We start from the raw sequence: 19,427 nt of genomic DNA, 5'->3' as shown, positions 1-19,427 counted from the left end.
TGAGTGAGTGCATCACACCCCCTATCACCCACAAGCCTCTGGAAAGATTGAGAGATATAATGGACTGTTAAAGACTATGTTGAGAGCATTGGGCAATGGGGCATGGAAGCACTGGGATATAAATTTAGCAGAAGCCACTTGGCTGGTTAACACCAGAGGATCTGATAACTATCCTGGTCCTGCCCAAACAAAACCTCTATATAATGTGGGAGGAGATAAGGTCCCTGTAGTGCACATAGGGAAGTGGCTGGGGAAGGCGGTGTGGGTTGCTCCTCCCTTGGGAAAAGGCAAACCCATTCGTGGGATTGTTTTCGCTCAAGGACCTGGGTGTACTTGGTGGGTAATGCGGAAGGATGGGGATACCCAGTGTGTGCCTCAAGATTTAACCTTGGGGGAAAAATAATGTGTGATGTGAGTTGTATGTTGTAGGAAGTAATGTAGCAGGAACGACCTGAACCGATGAAGAGTGAGTTTCGCAAGGAACCGGGCAAGTGCAACGATGACCCAAACCAAGCCGGTGTTGGCGCCCAACAATCAAACATGCTGCTTCTCCTGTCCTGAGCACCCATCTTGACAGATGGGGCCCAAGTCATAGCCTGTTCTTATGGACATTTGGGGGAGTGGCAGAAGCCCATGGAATGGGAGAGTAATATTTATCTATCTGTTAAGGGACAGGGGATAGTAGTTAATGAGGATGTATAAATCTGTATGTTGGGTATAAAGATGGGTTATGTAGTATAAATGGTAAGTGTTCATAAGAGAGGATTTCAGGAATGAGAAATAGATACAATGGGATGGTTAGAAGATATGTAAATGTATCAAATTACGTGGGACCTGGGCATCACACAAATGGTATGGAAAAAGGGGTGGAGATTGTATTGGGTCTGGCTGGGATGGAGTTAACTTTCCCCATAGCAGCCCTCATAGTGCTGTGCTTTGTATTGGTAGCTAGAAAGGTCTTAATAATAAACCAATGTTTTGGCTACTATTGAGCATCAAGGCTGTCTCTCCAACCCCCTGACCCCAAAGGCCAGTAAGCTGGGGGTGGGCAAGAGGTTGGGAAGGGACATGGCCAGGACAGCTGACCCAAACAGACCAAAGGGATATTCCGTACCACATGACATGCTCAACAATAAAAGCTAAGAGAAAGGAGGAGGAGCAGGGGGCATTCGTTATTAAGGCATTTCTCTTCCTAAGCATCCACTACGCATACTGAGGCCCTACTTCCCAGGAAGTGGCTGGACACTGCCTGCTGATGGGAAGTAGAGAATACATTTTTTTGTTTTCCTTTGCTTCCGTGTATGGCCTTTTCTTTTCTTTATTGAACTGCCTTTATCTCGACCCATGAGTTTTTAATCTTATTTTCTGCCCCTGTCCCACTGAGGAGGGAAGTGATAGAGCAGCTTTGTGGGCACCTGGTGGCCAGCCAAGGTCAACCCACCACAATGTTGAACAGTGTGGGGCCCAGTATTGATCCCTGGAGGACCCCACTTGTGGCAGGCTGCCAGCCTGAGCAAAAACCGTTGATCACCACCCCCTGAAGGTGGCCTGTTAGCCAATTTCCTACCCATCTCACAGACCACCCATCCAGTCTGTATCTTGCCAGTTTGTCCAGAAGGCTGTGGGAAACAGTGTCGAACACTGCTGAAGTCCAGGTAAACAACATCCACTGCTCTCCCCATGTCGACAGAAGATGTTATTTTGTTGTTGAAGGTGATCAGGTTAGTCTGGTAAGATTTGCCCTTGGTAAATCCGTGTTGGCTTTTCACAATCACCTGCTTCATTAGGTTTGTGATAGTTTCTAGGAGGACTCGTTCCATTACTTTCCCAGGGACTGAAGCAAGACTAATAGGCCTGTAGTTTCCTGGGTCCTCTTTTGGGCCCTTCTTGTAGATGGGCATGACATTTGCCCTCTTCCAGTCATCAGGGACATCCCCTGATCTCCACAACTTTTCAGAGATTATAGACAGTGGCCTCGCAACAATGTCAGCCACTTCTCCTAACACCCTGGGGTGGATTCCATCCAGGCCCGTAGATTTATGTGGGTTGAGCCCTTGCAAGAGGCCGCAGACCAGCCCTTCCTCCACTACTGGTGGGTTGACACATGCGTTGTCATAGCTACTTGATCTTGTGATCTGGGGTCCAGCTACACCAGTAAAGACAGAGGCAAAGAAGGTACTGAGAACCTCTGCCTTGTCAGCATTATTAGTAACTAGTTTCTTTGCCCTGTTTAGCAATGGGCCTATGTCTTCCTTGTGCTTCTGCTTACTGCTCACGTACCTGAAGAACCCTTTCTTGTTGTTCTTGACAGCTCTGGCCAATTTCAGTTCTAGCTGAGCCATAGCCTTCCTGACTGCATCTCTGCATGCCCTAGCAAGGTTCTTGTAGTCCTTGATGGCTATTTGGCTGCCTTTCCATAGCCGGTATGCTTCTTTTTTTGCTTTTAAGCACAGCCAAAAGCTCATTGTTAAGCCAGGGTGGTCTCTTGTTCTGCCTTCTTCCTTTCCCTTTGTAGGGGATGGACTGTTCTTGTGCTTCCGGGAGGCTGTTCTTGAATAACTCCCAGCACTCACAAGCTCCTTTGCCTTACATGGATGCTTCCCATGGAATCCCTTGCAGCTGGGCTCTGAATGTATTGAAGTTAGCTCTTTGAAAATCCAGGGTCTTTGTCCTACTACTGGTCTTCAGTGTGCTCGGCAGGATCTTAAACTCCACAATGTTGTGATTGCTGTATCCAAGGCTACCATTGGTAGTTATGTTGTCAAGTAAGTCTTCTTGGTTTGCGAGCAGTAAATCCAGCAATGCGCTGTTCCTAGTCAGCATGTCCAGCATCTGTAGCAGGAAGCAGTCCTCAATGCATTCCAGGAACCTGATGGACAACTTGTGCACCACTGTGTTGTTTTCCCAACAAATGTCTGGGTAATTGAAGTCAACCATGAGGACCAGGTTCTGTTGGCCTGAGACTTCCTTGAGCAGCCGAAGTAAGGTTTTGTCAGCCTCGTCATCCTGCTTGGGAGGTCGGTAACAGATACCTAACATAAGATCCCCCTTGGTGACGATCTCTCCAATCTTGATCCAAAGGCATTTGATAGAACTTTTGTGGTCTCCATAGCTCACCTCCATATATCCAAATTTATCTTTTACATAAAGTGCAACTCCAGCTCCTCTTCTTCCCTTCCTATCTTTCCAAAAGAGCTTGTAGCCATCCATTGTGGTCTTCCAGTTGTGTGAGTTTTCCCACCAAGTTTCTGTGATTCCTATTACATCATAACTCTGAGACTGGGCACGGAGCTCCAGTTCCTCCTGTTTGTTGCCCAGACTATTTGCATTGGTATACATGCACTTGAGGTGGCTGGACTTAGGGTTCTTGCCTTTGGAGAGGGTTGGGGAGCATTCCTCACATCCCGGATCTTGGCTACTGGCAAGCAGCAAACTTCCCTTGACTGTATATCAGGCCAACAGATGGGTGTGCCTCAGTGCCTCTCAGCAGTCACCCACTACTAGCACTCACCGCTTCCCTTTGCAGCTTTTAGTATGTGTTGCTGGTGCGGTCTCTCTCTGTGAATCTTGCTCATCGGTTTTGTCTGCTGCCAAGACTTTGTATCTGTTGCTGGTTGGTACATACGAGGAAATGGGGGGGAAGTGATATCCTGTTGCCACAAGTCATCAGAGACCATGGCGCCTCCTTCTCCAAGGTGCTGTCTGTTTGCTGTTGACGCTCTTTGTCTGGTAGTCCTTGGAGGTCAGTGCTACGGGGCCCTAGTATTTCTTCTTGCAAAGTTTCGAATATACTCTATTTCTTGTTCCCACTCCCTAATACAGCATAACCTGCTGACTTCCTCCTGCAGCTCCTCCACCTGCTGCCTGAGTGACTCCACCAGAGCACACCTTGCACAGGTGGAGCTTGCACCCTCCTCCACCCAGGAGGTAGGGGTGCGGTCTTTTCAGCCCTCCACCTGGACAGCAGTTTCCCTGATAGGCAGCTCTGTCTGGGTGGCTGCCTCCACTCATCCCAGGCTAGCCTGGCTAGATAGATGGGCTCCCAGCTGCTGCAGAGCACAGCCCTCACCTAGTCTCTGCCACCATGCTTCCAACAACATCAAAGCACTGCCTAATAAGCCCTTCTCGTTCCCTGGAGGCCTCAAACTGCTGGGTAGGCTTGCATAGCCAACAGCTAGCTGGGGTGACCATCAGGGCTGCAGCCTAAACCTGCGTGTGAGCAGAGCAGGAAGCAGCCTGATAACTGGCAGAGTGCGCAGCCCTTCCCGCATGTACATCCATGTGAACTATCTCACAATCTGTCAATGCCACAGTTGGAATGGAATGGAATACTTCCATTTCATTTCACTACAAGATGAGGTAGGCTAAACTGTCCTCATGTTAATAAAAGAATTATTCCTTCAAAAGCAATAGTGAAGTTTGCTATGTAATACACAAAAGACTCTTTAAAAAGTCTTAAGAAAAATGTAATGCTATATATACAGTAAAAATCATAATACCTTGTAAATGCCATCATATCTGTTGCCTTCCTCTGGGGCATATTTGCTGATCCGTCGTCCTTTTGAACTGCGCACTACTCGGACTGGCTTACCAGCTCTCCAATTCTTAGACTCTGCTCCATTTTTATCATCCAATAGAGCATCACAGTTAAGGGCCAATGCCCTGAAAATCACATTAAATATCTTCATAAAATAGATTGCTTCATACAACATACTATTGAGAATCAGTGTGACAAGATCAAATTTGTTTGCCTTATCCAATTATGTTTACTAAGCAGAAGAAGAATTTGCAGTGAATTCTTCAGTAGACTGCAATACCGATGGAAGCACTGAGATCAGCTCTACCATGTGTGAGAATAGGAATAGGAATACAATATATTTAGTTCCAAATGCTCACAATGAAAACTCAGCTAATATAGTTAAATAAAAGAAACCAATCCCCTCAGGTTTAATATTTATTTCATTTTTAAAAATAATTACTTCTCAAGTAACATGGAAGGATTTTAAAAAGTTGTAACAATGGCAAATTATCTCTCTGACTATTCCACATTACTGCATATTTTTAGGCTTTTAAAGTGTGCATGAATTGATAAACATTATGAAAAGTAACATATGGGAAAAAGTACATAGTGACTATCCAAAAATATATCTGTAACAAATATTACTCTTCTTAGTCCATTAACTACCTAAGTTTACGAGTTAAATGCCATGAACTAATTTAGAGACAAGCAAACCATAATGTTCTTTTCTATGTATTTTGATCTAGAAGAGTATAGATAGATCATTAAAGGTTCAGAAAAGAATATCAGTAAACACCACAAAAATGTTCTTCCCTGTTTAGTTGCAGCATCTCCCACATCACATGTTAGCTTTAAGAATGGATGAGAATAAGAATGTATATGCATGAAGGGGGAAAAGTATTGTTTTTGGCAGGAAGTGCCAAAAACTAGGTTTATCTTTATGGATAAACCTTTATCCTTCCAAAAGGAACACAGGGGAATAAATCTCATGGAGAGAGCTGGCATTTCTTAGAGGAACATTATAATAATGTAGAGGAACATTAAGCAACAGTATTTATATTGTCTAAATTTAGCTATTTGGATCTCCATACAATTGATGAGCAGAAGTAGGCCTCACTTGCTCTGAGTCTTTCCTGAAGCACTCACTTTTATCCACTGTTTATATAGGTGTCCTATTCTAGACACTTAGAGTAAGATAGTATGAATCCCTCCCTGACTAAACAGTTTGAACATAAAATATTTTTATAGCCATACATTGATTTGAGTGTGGATGAACAAAAGTCTCTGGAATCAGGTTCAAACCCAACCATGGACCACAAAAGAAACAATGGTGCTCAGAAAAATATGGCAAAATCTACAGCCTGCAATATACAGAAAAGTAAGGAAAGGTGAAGTAATGCAGGTTTTAAAAGTATTTCTTTTGTACAGACAAAATAAGAAAACATTCTGGACAAACAAAAAACCAATTCTGATTATATTATATGCAACCATACTGTCCTCCTTCAATCATCACAAGGGTTAAGAACATTAGACCCAAAGCAAAGACTACCACCAGCCAGTCAAAATGGATAACTGGTAGAACCACGTTATACTCCATGCACCTGAACTACTACAAAGCAACCAGACACACACTTTGCCAATGGCTTTCACAACCATTTACCGAGAGCAGAGGAATGGCAAGACTAAGGAGCCTAGGTTTTATTCCAGGTTCCAATAAAAAGTTTGCTTTAATGATTAAAAGCCATTATAAACCTGCTGCCCAAATCTATTTTTTGTCTCTCTTCTTTCCACGCTCTTGTTTCTGTTACATCTATCTCCTCCTCCTCTGTCAGTATCCCAGTCAGGCTTTTCTTCTTTCTCCTCTGAGTACCAGCACAGAGCCTGAAAGAATGTCTCCCCACTCAGTTTTGGTGCTTGACAGAAGCACAGCACATCCAATGTCAGATCTGGTAGAGAAAGTCCCAATCAACCTTAGTACCCCATAGCCACTGTATAGTTAGTTGCTTCATGCAGATGGTATACATTTAGAAATGTAAGGGTATTGAGAATTCCTAGAGTTTAGGCAGGCTATTTACAGAACATAAATATACTTTAAGCAAATGTCTAATTTATTTGTTCAAACCTTTTTTTTTCTTCAGTCAATTGTTTTTGCCTACAATTTGGCAAAAAAATAGGCCAACTTTTATCAGGGACATCAAAACACACAACCTAAAGGCAAAGTAATACTAATTCCTTGTTCTTCATACAAAGTATGAAGGCACTAAAAGCTATCAAAAATATGTAAGATTTCTTTTAGTATGGGCAAATGAACATACTTTCTTCATACCTAACTTTCATAAATTGTTAAACCATTTAAGATGAAACTTTATAAGAACAATCTGAGGCAAACACCCAGCACAGAAAATTTCAACTTAAGAGGTTTAAGTTTGGCAAACTTCTAATCAACTGAAAACCAAGTCTTCTCATAAGAAGTGTTGGACAATTTCAACTAGATACATAGCTACCAGCTGAACCTGTAATACAGCAATATATTTTCATCAGTTACAAATAATTATTTAAATCAACATAACACCATGTTTGACAAAATGCCTCTAAACAGCAGGAGGCACCACTGTTTACAATAGCAGAAGATGTATAAGAGGAACAAATTTTGCAAAATATAATTTTTAAATCAAAGGAATAAAACTCAACTGTTTGGTCTGAAACATTTTTTAAATTTAGTCTTAAAAACTTACCTGTTCATGTGTGTTAATGTTTGATCAAATGAATGTTCTCCAATTCTTTTATTTCCAGAAAGATCTCTACCTCCACTCCCAGTATAAGTGAATTCATCTCCTCGGTCCTGTGTAAAAAGATTATCCTCCATTTTAGCATTCCGTATTAAAGCATCTGAACTGAAAACCTGCTCCTTCATTGGTTCTATTTACTCAAACAAGAACAATTGCCTGAGGCAAAGAAAAAACATATGCTCAATTTTAACATCATTCTCCTTTCAGAGTAACCATGACAGCAAAAAGCTACTGGTTCATATGCAACATACTCATCAGAAAGTGATTATAAAAAAATACACCTGCCTTAAAAAATTCTTTGAACTCCTCAAGCATTACTTTCAGTCACACAAATATTTCTGACAGAGGGAATGCATTCTAGCTAGTGTTTACTCATTGTCTAACTTCACAGCTTACAAGAAAATCCCATTTGGAAAATATGTAATACATCACTCAGAGGCCTCACTTCTGCTTGTTCATGGGACTGAGCACCAATACGACAAAGCACTTTGTACTTAAGTACAAGACAAGTACTTTACTTCAATAACACTATACTCATTTACTATCAAGTAAAAAAATTCAGGAAAAAAATCCAAAGAAAAAGGAGGTGTCTAAGGTTTGGGGTTTTGTTTTGGGGTTTTTTTTGCATTTGCAGAGGTCGCCCCCACCTCGATTTCAGTTGTTCTGAGCTGCTAAGAGCTTAGAAGGCTCATTCAGATCCAAATTTTATGAACGGACATAATTCTGTACTAGTCTATATTTACTAATGAAGAATTATGTGAAATTGAATGAAGATGGATTAAATGTTCCTTTAAAACAAATTTTAAAAATAATGAAAATATACATAGCGCTTAAGTGAAACCACTATTATTATTTTTTCTTTAACCTGTCACAAATTCACAATACTCATAACAAATCCAAGTATTTTTAAAAAGACACAAATATATTTATAATAACGTCTCTCTTTTAAAATGCAAATATTTTACAAAGCACGAAGCACTGATATAAAATGAATACTTAGCAAATTAGTAATTCTCATATGAAGTTTCAGAGCAAAAAACCTAAACATACTGGTATGCAGTAGTAAAATTCAGTCAATTTCTAACCACTATCAAATGTTTGACATCAGCATGGAACCAATACTGCAAGATTATTACAGCTATTTTATGACTGGCAATAACAGAACAAGAGAAGTGTCATGACAGAGAAATGTTGGTTGTACAGGGCCATAAAGTAACTACAGAAATGCGGTTTACTTTATACCGTGTAGAAAAATCTTAATAAATTCAGCAACAGAGCTACTAGAGTATTTATCTTTCCTTTTTATTTAGATACAAAAAAAGAAAACACTAGAAGGTAAAAAAATTGGGTTGGAAAAAATACTGAAAATAGAATATTTAAGGAAATTATAGTAATCATAAACTGGGAGGTGTTCTAACCTCTTTTACAGCATTGTTGAAACAAGTATTAGAATATTTTAAAGGATGTTAAAAAACCTGGAGGGAAAAAAGCAAAGAAATGAACAAGACTGGAGAAACTCACGAGACAAAGGGTATAGTCTGTTTAGTTTAGCAAAAAAGATTATGTACAAGTACCTTCATGAATGCTGAATACAAAACTATTTTTTATCTAACAGACAAACATAAATCAAGAAGAAATGGATAGAGGCTTAAGTCAAACAAATTCAAATGAAAGGCACATATTTAACTATATTTATAATTAACCACTCTAACCAATTTCCATGGGAAACAGGGAATTCTCAAACTTTTGAGGCCTTCAAAGTAAAATTAGATGACTCTGGAAGATATTCTTTAGTCAAAGCTATATTTTAGCCATTGGCCTTAACAAAGACAGATGTAAGGTCTGGGCATACATACTTATTTGTCCTATACCCCTTCAGTGTTCTACACGTGAATGGGCAAAATGCTATAGATTTGGGGCAAACTGGAAATCCAGGAGAAGGAAAGTGAGGAACAAATGGAACGCTATCTTTTTAGCAGAATTAGAGCTTTAAGCACTTGCACCTTAGCCATCTCAATGGAGGTAGGGGATGGAGATCCATGCAGCAGCAAAGACACAAGGGTTGTTGATGTGTTAGAAACCACGGAAGCACCTGAGAACAGTCACATAGGAATTAGGGCTTATCCCCCAAAAAAGGTGCCAGGATCAATGGCCCAACTGAAGTGCATCTACACCAATGCACACAGCATGGGCAACAAGCAGGAAGAGCTGGAAGCCATTGTGCAGCCGGAAAACTATGATATAGTTGCCATCATGGAAACATGGTGGGGTAACTCACGCAGCTGGAGTGCTGCAATGGATGGCTATAAACTCTTCAGAAGGCATAGGCAAGGAAGGAGAGGCAGTGGGGTAGCTCTGTATGTTGGGGAGTGTTTTGACTGTCTAGAGCTTGATGATGGTGATGAAAGGGTCAAGTGTTAATGGGTAAGAATCAAGGGAAAAGCCAACAAGGCAGATATCATGGTGGGAGTCTGTTATAGACCACCCAACCAGGATGAAGAGGCAGATGAAATATTCTATAAGCAGCTGGGAGAAGCCTCACGATCGCTAGCCCTTGTTCTTGTGGGGGACTTCAACTTACCAATGTCTGCTGGAAATGCAATACAGTGGAGAAGAAACAGTCTAGGAGGTTCCTGGAGTGTGTGGAAGATAACTTCCTGACACAGCTGGTGAGTGAGCCAACTAGGGAAGGTGCCCTGCTGGACCTGTTGTTTGTGAACAGAGAAGGACTTGTGGGTGATGTGATGTTTGGAGGCCGTCTTGGGCATAGCGATCATGAAATGATAGAGTTTTTGATTCTTGGAAAAGTAAAGAGGATGGTTAGCAGAACTGCTACCTTAGACCTCCGGAGGGCAGACTTTGGCCTGTTTAGGGGCCTGGTTGACAGAGTCCCTTGGGAGGCAGTCCTGAAGGGCAAAGGAGTCCAGGAAGGCTGGACATTCTTCAAGAAGGAAGTCCTAAAGGCACAAGAGCAGGCTGTCCCCAGATGCCAAAAGGTGAGCCGGCGGGGAAGGAGACCAGCCTGGCTGAATAGAGAGCTTTGGCTGGAACTCAGGAAAAAGAGGAGAGTCTATGATCTCTGGAAGAAGGGGCAGGCAACTCAGGAGGACTACAAAGGTGTAGCGAGGCTGTGCAGGGAGAAAATTAGAAGGGCCAAAGCTGACCTAGAGCTCAATCTGGCTGCTGCTGTAAAAGACAACAAAAAACACTTCTTCAAATACATTAGCAGCAAAAGGAGAGCTAAGGAGAATCTCCAGCCCCTAGTAGACGGGGGAGGGAACACAGTGACCAAGGATGAGGAAAAGGCTGAGGTACTTAAATGCCTTCTTTGCCTCAGTCTTTATTAGCAGGGCCAATTGTTCTCTGGGTACCCAGCCCCCTGAGTCGGAAGATAGGGATGGGGACTAGAATGGAGCCCAAATAATCCAGGGGGAAATGGTTAGTGACCTGCTGCACCACGTAGACACTCAAAAGTCTATGGGGCCTGATGAGATCCACCCAAGAGTACTGAAGGAACTGGCAGATGTGCTCACTGAGCCACTTTCAATCCTTTATCAGCAGTCCTGGATAACCAGGGAGGTCCCAGATGACTGGAGATTAGAAAATGTGACACCCATCTACAAGAAGGGCCGGAAGGAGGACCTGGGGAACTACAGGCCTGTCAGCCTGACCTCGGTAGTGGGGAAGCTGATGGAGCAGATCATCCTGAGTGCCATCACACGGCATATAGAGGATAACCAAGGGATCAAGACCAGCCAGCATGGGTTTAGGAAAGGCAGGTCATGCTTGACGAACCTGATCTCCTTCTATGACAAGGTGACCCGCCTAGTGGATGAGGGAAAGGCTGTGGATGTTGTCTATCTGGACTTCAGTAAAGCCTTTGGCACGGTTTCCCACAGCATTCTCCTGGAGAAACTGGCTGCTCATGGCTTGGACGGGTGTACTCTTCGTTGGGTAAAGAACTGGCTGGATGGCCGGGCCCAGAGAGTGGTGGTGAATGGAGTTTACTCCAGATGGTGGCCGGTCACAAGCGGTGTTCCCCAGGGCTCAGTATTGGGGCCAGTTCTGTTTAATATCTTTATCAATGATCTGGACGAAGGGATCGAGTGCACCCTCAGTAAGTTTGCAGATGACACCAAGTTGTGTGGGAGTGTTGATCTGCTGGAGGGTAGGAAGGCTGTACAGAGGGATCTAGACAGGCCGGATCAATGGGCCGAGGCCAATTATATGAGGTTCAACAAGGCTAAGTGCCGGGTCCTGCACTTGGGTCATAACAAGCCCATGCAACGCTACAGGCTTGGGGAAGAGTGGGTGGAAAGCTGCCAGGCAGAGAAGGACCTGGGGGTGTTGGTTGACAGCTGCCTGAATATGAGCCAGCAGTGTGCCCAGGTGGCCAAGAAGGCCAACAGCATCCTGGCTTGTATCAGAAATAGTGTGGCCAGCAGGACTAGGGAAGTGATCGTGCCCCTGTACTCGGCCCTGGTGAGGCCGCACCTCAAATACTGTGTTCAGTTTTGGGCCCCCCACTACAAGACAGACATTGAGGTGCTCGAGCATGTCCAAAGAAGGGCAACGAAGCTGGTGAAGGGTCTAGAGCAGAAGTCTTATGACGCCCAGCTGAGGGAACTGGGGTTGTTTAGCCTGGAGAAAAGGAGGCTGAGGGGAGACCTTATCGCTCTCTACAACTACCTGAAAGGAGGTTGTAGCAAGGTGGGTGTCGGTTTCTTTTCCCAGGTAACAAGTGATAGGACAAGAGGAAATGGCCTCCAGCCCCGAAAGGGTTGTCAAGCATTGGAACAGGCTGCCCAGGGAAGTGGTTGAGTCGCCATCCCTGGGCGTATTTAAAAGACGTTTGGATGAGGTGCTTAGGGACATGGTATAGTGGTGGTCTTGGTAGTGTTAGGTTTATGGTTGGACTCGATGATCTTAAAGGTCTTTTCCAACCTATACAATTCTGTGATTCTGTGATTCTGTGAAAATTAGAAGGGCCAAAACCCAACTAGAACTAAATCTGGCTACTGCGGTAAAAGACAATAAAAAAATGTTTGTATAAATACTTTAGCAAGAAAAGTAGGGTTAAGGAGAATCTCCATCCTTTATTGGATGCAGAGGGAAACATAGTGACAAAGGATGAGGAAAAGGCTGAGGTACTTAATGTATTCTTTGCCTCAGTCTTTAATAGTAAGACCAGTTGTTCTTGGGGCACCCAGCCCCCTGAGCTGGAAGACAGGGACAGGGAGCAGAATGAAGCCCCCATAATGCAAGGGGAAATGGTTAGCAACCTGCTACACCACTTAGACACACACAGGTCTATGGGGCTGGATGGGATCCACCCAAGGGTACTGAGGGAGCTGGCGGAAGTGCTCACCAAGCCACTTTCAATCCTTTATCAGCAGTCCTGGCTAACCGGGGAGGTCCCAGTTGACTGGAGGTTAGCAAATGTGACACCCATCTACAAGAAGGGCTGGAAAGAGGATCCGGGGAACTACAGGCCTGTCAGTCTGACCTCAGTGCCGGGAAGGGTTATGGAGCAGATCATCCTGAGTGCCATCACACAGCATGTACAGGATACCCAGGTGATCAGGCCCAGTCAGCATGGGTTCAGGAAAGGCAGGTCCTGCTTGACCAACCTGATCTCCTTCTATGACAAGGTGACCCGCCTAGTGGATGAGGGAAAGGCTGTGGATGTTGTTTACTTGGACTTCAGTAAAGCCTTTAACACTGTTTCCCGCAGCATTCTCCTGGAGAAACTGGCTGCTCATGGCTTGGACGGGCGTACTCTTCGCTGGGTAAAAAACTGGCTGGATGGCTGGGCCCAAAGAGTTGTGGTGAATGGGGTTAAATCTACCTGGCGGCCAGTCACAAGTGGTGTTCCCCAGGGCTCAGTATTGGGGCCAGTTCTGTTTAATATCTTTATCAATGATCTGGCCAAGGGGATGGAGTGCACCCTCAGTAAGTTTGCAGACGACACCAAGTTGTGCGGGAGTGTTGATCTGCTTGAGGGTAGGAAGGCTGTACAGAGGGACCTGGACGGGCCGGATTGATGGGCCGAGGCCAATTGTATGAGGTTCAACAAGGCTACGTGCCGGGTGCAGTACTTGGGCCACAGCAACCCCATGCAACGCTACAGGCTTGGGGAGGAGTGGCTGGAAAGCTGCTCAGCGGAAAGGGACCTGGGCCTGGGGTTGTTGGTCGACAGCCGGCTGAATGTGAGCCAGCAGTGTGCCCAGGTGGCCAAGAAGGCCAACAGCATCCTGGCTTGTATCAGAAATAGCGTGGCCAGCAGGACTAGGGAAGTGATCTTCCCTTTGTATTCGGCACTGGTGAGGCCGCACCTCGAATACTGTGTTCAGTTTTGGGCCCCCCACTACAAGAGAGACACTGAGTTTCTGGAGCGTGTCCAGAGAAGGGCAACGAAGGTGGTGAAGGGTCTAGAGCAGAAGTCTTATGAGGCCCAGCTGAGGGAACTGGGGTTGTTTAGCCTGGAGAAAAGGAGGCTGAGGGGAGACCTTATCGCTCTCTACAACTACCTGAAAGGAGGTTGTAGCAAGGTGGGTGTCGGTCTCTTTTCCCAGGTAACAAGTGATAGGACAAGAGGAAATGGCCTCCAGCCCCGAAAGGGTTGTCAAGCATTGGAACAGGCTGCCCAGGGAAGTGGTTGAGTCACCATCCCTGGAGGTATTTAAAAGACATGTAGTCATGGTGCTTAGGGCATGGTTTAGTGGTGGACTTGGTAGTGTTAGGTTAATGGTTGGATTTGGTGATCTTAAAAGGGTCCATTCCAGCCTAAATGATTCTATGATTCTATGATATTTGTTACAGATCAGATAACCAGAGGATGGCATCTCTCAGCATTTTTCAGTATAACAGTACCCCTTATCTCTTTTCTGCTCATCTTCTCAGAAGAACTTCACATGCCAAAACATCAGACAAAAAATAGTTGTGGGGAAAGACAACACAGTTGCTGGAATAGGAAGAAAACAGTAGTGATGAGCAACTTAAACAGAACCCTCATCATATTAAAGAAGAACAGGGGTGCTGATTTGGAGGAAGATGGGAAATGGAAAGGACTTTGAACCTCTGATATAAGGTGAAATAGGGTATATAACTAGCAAACCCTAGAATAGGGAGAGAGAAAGTGGAAGAATATGGAATAGCTAGCACGGAGAAAGGAAGTCTAGACTGGCAAGAAATGGGGCCACACAGTCATAGAGTAAGGTAAGTATGGGCATAAATACAGCTTCTGGCACACAGGAGAGATGCTAGCAGAGTAGGGGAGAAGAATGAAAGATATACAGAACCTACTCCCACAGGAGATAATGCATTTTACTTTGAAATTGGAATATGTCAGGAATATACACACAGCCAGCTACTAAGGATCTGCTGATGGGTAGTGACTCATCAAACCATGATTCCTCGATAACTTTAAGTTATGATCCTACCTACAGACAATTCAGGATCTTTCTATCAACTTTTGCAATGTTCAACTGGCAGCCTGTGTGTGAAAGGTGAGGGTTGAAGTCTTCTTAAATTTCAACAGGATCTAAGGGCAGAGCTCAAGATACTGATACTGCCATAAATTCTGGACTGGACAGGCAAAGAAAAGATTGAAAAAGGTGACAATCAGCAAAGGGAATTTGTTAGTGGTATCTGCATTCCAACTGTTTATGTGTCCTGGTTTCGGCTGGGATAGAGTTCATTTTCTTCCTAGTAGCTGGTATAGTGCTGTGTTTTGGTTTTTAGTATGAGAATAATATTGATAACACGCTGATGTTTTGGCTGTTGCTAAGTGGTGTTTACACTGGTCAAGGACTTTTCAGCTTCTCCTGCTCTGCCAGGCTCACAAGAAGCTGGGAGGGGGCACAGCCAGGATAGTTGATCCAAACTGACCAAAGGGCTATTCCATACCATATGATGTTATGCTCAGTATATAAAGCTGGGGGGAGTTGGCCGGGGGGCAGCGATCGCTGCTCGGGGACTGGCTGGGCATCGGTTGGTGGGTGGTGAGCGGTTGTATCACTGGTTTTTTTTCCTTGGGTTTTGTTCCTCTCTCTCTCTTGTTGTTTTCCTTCTCATTACAATTTATTATTGTTGTTGTTGTTGTTGTTATTGTTATTATTATTATTTCCAATTATTAAACTGTTCTTATCTCAACTGATGAGTTTTTTTACTTTTGGTCTTCTGATTCTCTCCCCCATCCCACCGGGGAGGAGGGTGAGCGAGCAGCTGTGTGGTACTTAATTGCTGACTGGGGCTAAACCACAACATTATGAGAGGCTTCAAATCCCTCTTTAGAAACAATGTAATTGTCCAAAAAAAATGCTGCTAGAACACATTCTTATCTTTCCTTTCTTCCTTCCTCGTATCTTTTCCCCAATTTTTCCTACCTTAAAAATAGGTAATTTTATCTTATTTCTCTTCTGCTTTCTAAAGCTTGATTTTGCTTCCTTGCACCAAAACTTTCTGCAGCAGCTAACAAGACGTTTTGGTATTCTCTCTTCTCTTAATGTTTTGTGTCTTTCTCCCTCTTTCCTTACGTTGTTTCCATAAAATTATTTCTTAACTGTCCTGTTTGTAAAGTACATGATGTTTTAGATCAAATTAGCTTCTGCTCTGCATAAATTTTCTATTATCTCAGTAGAAGCACTAACCTTGGAGATATTTGAGCTGTGGGTACATTTTTCATAGGAGTGCCTCAACAAGCTACTTGGCCTCAAACAGGGAATGACAGACACAAGATTACACTAAATCACATTTCTCTGTTGCAATGTTGGTTCCTCTGTTGTATACCTGGTTTTGAATCTAACAAACAAGTAATGAAGAATCAAAGAATAAGACTTTAAATTCCACTAATGTCTTCAAGCATATTGTTCCTATTGGCTAGGCTCAACTCTAAAGTCATGCAGCAGTTCACAAGGATATTAGCTACTACAACTCATGTGAATTTAGGCTATCTGAAGATGGTGCCAAATCTATTTTTTTCCCATTTAATATTTATCTTCTGTAGTATGCTCAGATTTCAACATCTTTAACATCTTCATTAATGATCTGGATAATGAACTGGGAGGAGTGGCTGATACTCCAGAGGGTTGTGCTGCCTTCCAGAGGGACCTTGAAGACTGGAGAAATGGGCTGAGAGGACAACAAAGGGAGGTGCAAAGTCCTGCACCTGGGGAGGAACAACCTCATGCACCACTATATGCTGGGGGCCGCTCAGCTGGAAAGCAGCTTTGCAGAAAAGGCCCTGGGGGTCCTGGTGGAAACCAAGTTGAACATGAGCCAGCAATATGCCCTTGGGGCAAAGAAGGTGTAGTGAACCTGACTGGAAGACCACTGTACATCTAGGAGTTAGTGATCCACATAACAGCCTGAGTAGGCCCAGGCCTGTGCTGTGCTGTGCTATGGTGCATGTACAGCGTGGCCTTCAGGCCTGTGTTTGTGCTGCACAAGTCCCTTGGCCGCAGGATAAACTCAGCCAGCTCATTGTAACAGAGGAGCCTGCAGGCAGCTCCCACTTGGTACTGGTGATTACGCCACCTGCGTGGCCTCGCCTTTACCTAGCAGTGCGGCAAGAAGCTCTCATGAGAACGTAGTTACTGTTTTGACAGTAAAAACCATGGAGCTGTTTCCTCATAAGAAAATCCTATAATAGCTTGAATGACCAAAATGGGAGAATCTCTGCTATGGACAGTGTCTGTATGGTGTGCTACGCGTGGATCGAAGGTCTGTTCAATGCTACACTGCTCGGGGTTCCCAGCATCTAAAGAGGTGTAAGATTATCTATAATATTCTCTATTATGAAGGAACTGGAGCGTCTCTCCTATGAGGAAAGGCTGAGAGAGCTGGGACTGTTCAGCCTAGAGAAGAGAAGGCTCAGGGGTATCTCATCAATGTATACAAATACCTGAAGGGAGGATGTATAGAAGATGGAGCCGGGCTCTTTTTAGTGGTGACCAGTGACAGGACCAGAGGCAATGGGCACAAACCGAAACACAGGAGGTTTCCTCTGAACATATGGAAAAACTTTTTCACTGTGAGGGTGACAGCACTGGAACAGGTTGCCCAGGGAGGTTGTGAAACCTCTCTTTTGGAGATACTCAAAAGCCATCTGGACATGATCCTGGGCAACTGGCTCTAGGTGGCCCTGCTTGAGCAGCGGGTTTGGACCAGATGACCTGCAGAGGTCCCTTCCAACCTCAACCATTCTGTGATTCTATGACTGTATGATTCTATGACTTGTTTAGTCTCATATATACACAAACCCCTGTATCTGTCAATATATAAAATATTATATGATTAAATGTTAAGATTTTCTTTAATATCACAAAAACAGAATAAAAGCCTTTTTTAAAAAAGAACTATTAAATCCAAGACAAGGTTTAAATATAGGACTCTTGTTTAAAATAATAAAATTGGGTTTTTCAGGCTGTGAAAGTAATCTTCAACACAATGCAAGTACAGACAAGGAGACAATGAGGGGTTTGAAGATCAGGAGACAGGGAGAGATTTCACAAAATGATACAAGAAAGATTTTTTTTTTTTTTTGGTATTAGCATTTTCTATAAACTGAAAGGTAACAACAATATAGGACAATACGTAAAGGAAGGTGGAGAAGAGGCTATTGCAGAACAGAAAATAATAGTCTGCCTAAGAATCTGAAATACCAGTAACAAGAAAGTATGAATTTTAAAAATACCATATAACAAAATAATGTTAAATATGCCCTTAATATCATAGGTGGGAAGAGGAAACAGATAACATCTGAATGAATGGGAAGATGCTTGCTAGCTATTCCCATAGTAGAGAGATCACTCAAAATGTCTCACATTGGAACACTAGTTCCAAACTAATAGGTGCCAACTCAGCATGGCAATTAAGAGATGTTGGAACCATGACAGCATCTATAAAAATGGATAGCAAGTGTCAGGTTTTCAGCTCCATAATCAGTTCAGATGACTCACACTAGACAGATTCTCCGTGTAAAGATTGTAATGAGTTTCTGATATTGGATCCTCAGAAATATAAACAGAAATTAGAACATCTCAAAGGACCTGCACCCTTAGCAACAGAGTCAGCAGGGCATATTTCAAGACATTTATATGTGATACAGTATTTCCTTTGTATCTAAGACATCAGTAACAGTTCTCACACTTGATCCAGATGATGTAGGTATCTAGCTAGCATAGATACAGATCATACATACCATTTTGACTAGCAGTTGTCGTGGTTTAGCCCCAGCCAGCAGCTAAGCACCACGCAGCCGCTCGCTCACTTCCCCCCCACGGTGGGATGGGGGAGAGAATCGAAAGAGCAAAAGTAAGAAAACTCGTGGGTTGAGATAAGAACAGTTTAATAATTGGAACAAAATAATAGCAATAATAATAATGAATTATAATGGGAAGGAAAACAACGAGAGAGAGAGAGAGAGAGTAACAAAACCCAAGGGAGGGAAAAAAAGGAAAAAAAAATATAAAAATAAAATAGAATAAAAAAAAAAATGATTCAACCGCTCACCACCCGCCGACTGATTCCCAGCCAGTCCCCGAGCAGTGATCGCTACCCCCCGGCCAACTCCCCCCAGTTTATATACTGGGCATGACATCATATGGTATGGAATAGCCCTTTGGTCAGTTTGGATCAACTATCCTGGCTGTGCCCCCTCCCATTTCTTGGGCACCTGGCAGAGCATGGGGAGCTGAAGGGGGGGGGAAGTCCTTGACCAATGTAAACACCGCTTAGCGACAGCCAAAACATCAGCGTGTTATCAATATTATTCTCATACTAAAATCCAAAGCACAGCACTATACCAGCTACTAGGAAGAAAATTAACCCTATCCCAGCCGAAACCAGGACAGTATCCACCCCTTATTCTATACCATTTACGTCATGCCCAGGTTCTACCTTTTCTAATACAATTAATCACCACCACTTTTCCTGTCTCTTGATATATATATACATATATATATATATGTACACACAGTTATCATTCCCTTGGTCTATGGGCCATCCTTCTAAAATGTTCGTTAAGTTCATTTAGTCCATGACTTTGGGCTCCATCTGTCATAATAGTCCTTCATGGCAGAAGAGATGGTGTGTGGTGTTGGATTGTTGCATGCTGA

General features: G+C 43.5%; 1 protein-coding gene across 1 annotated transcript in view; it reads right to left on the bottom strand.

The window, feature by feature from the left end:
• The window catches only part of LOC142403043 (E3 ubiquitin-protein ligase UHRF2-like), a 112,270-nt gene that overhangs the window by 14,495 nt on the left and 78,348 nt on the right, over positions 1–19,427 (bottom strand). The window contains exons 10-11 of the mRNA XM_075489154.1: positions 7,255–7,361; positions 4,500–4,662 (exon numbers count right to left, since the gene is read on the bottom strand). Coding sequence (XP_075345269.1) covers positions 4,500–4,662; positions 7,255–7,361 — 270 coding nt within the window. The remainder of the gene's footprint in view (positions 1–4,499; positions 4,663–7,254; positions 7,362–19,427) is intronic.

This window comes from Mycteria americana (genome assembly GCF_035582795.1).
Source record: "Mycteria americana isolate JAX WOST 10 ecotype Jacksonville Zoo and Gardens chromosome W unlocalized genomic scaffold, USCA_MyAme_1.0 Scaffold_32, whole genome shotgun sequence".
NCBI lineage: Eukaryota > Metazoa > Chordata > Aves > Ciconiiformes > Ciconiidae > Mycteria > Mycteria americana.
This window is presented reverse-complemented; position numbering and strand designations above follow the sequence as displayed.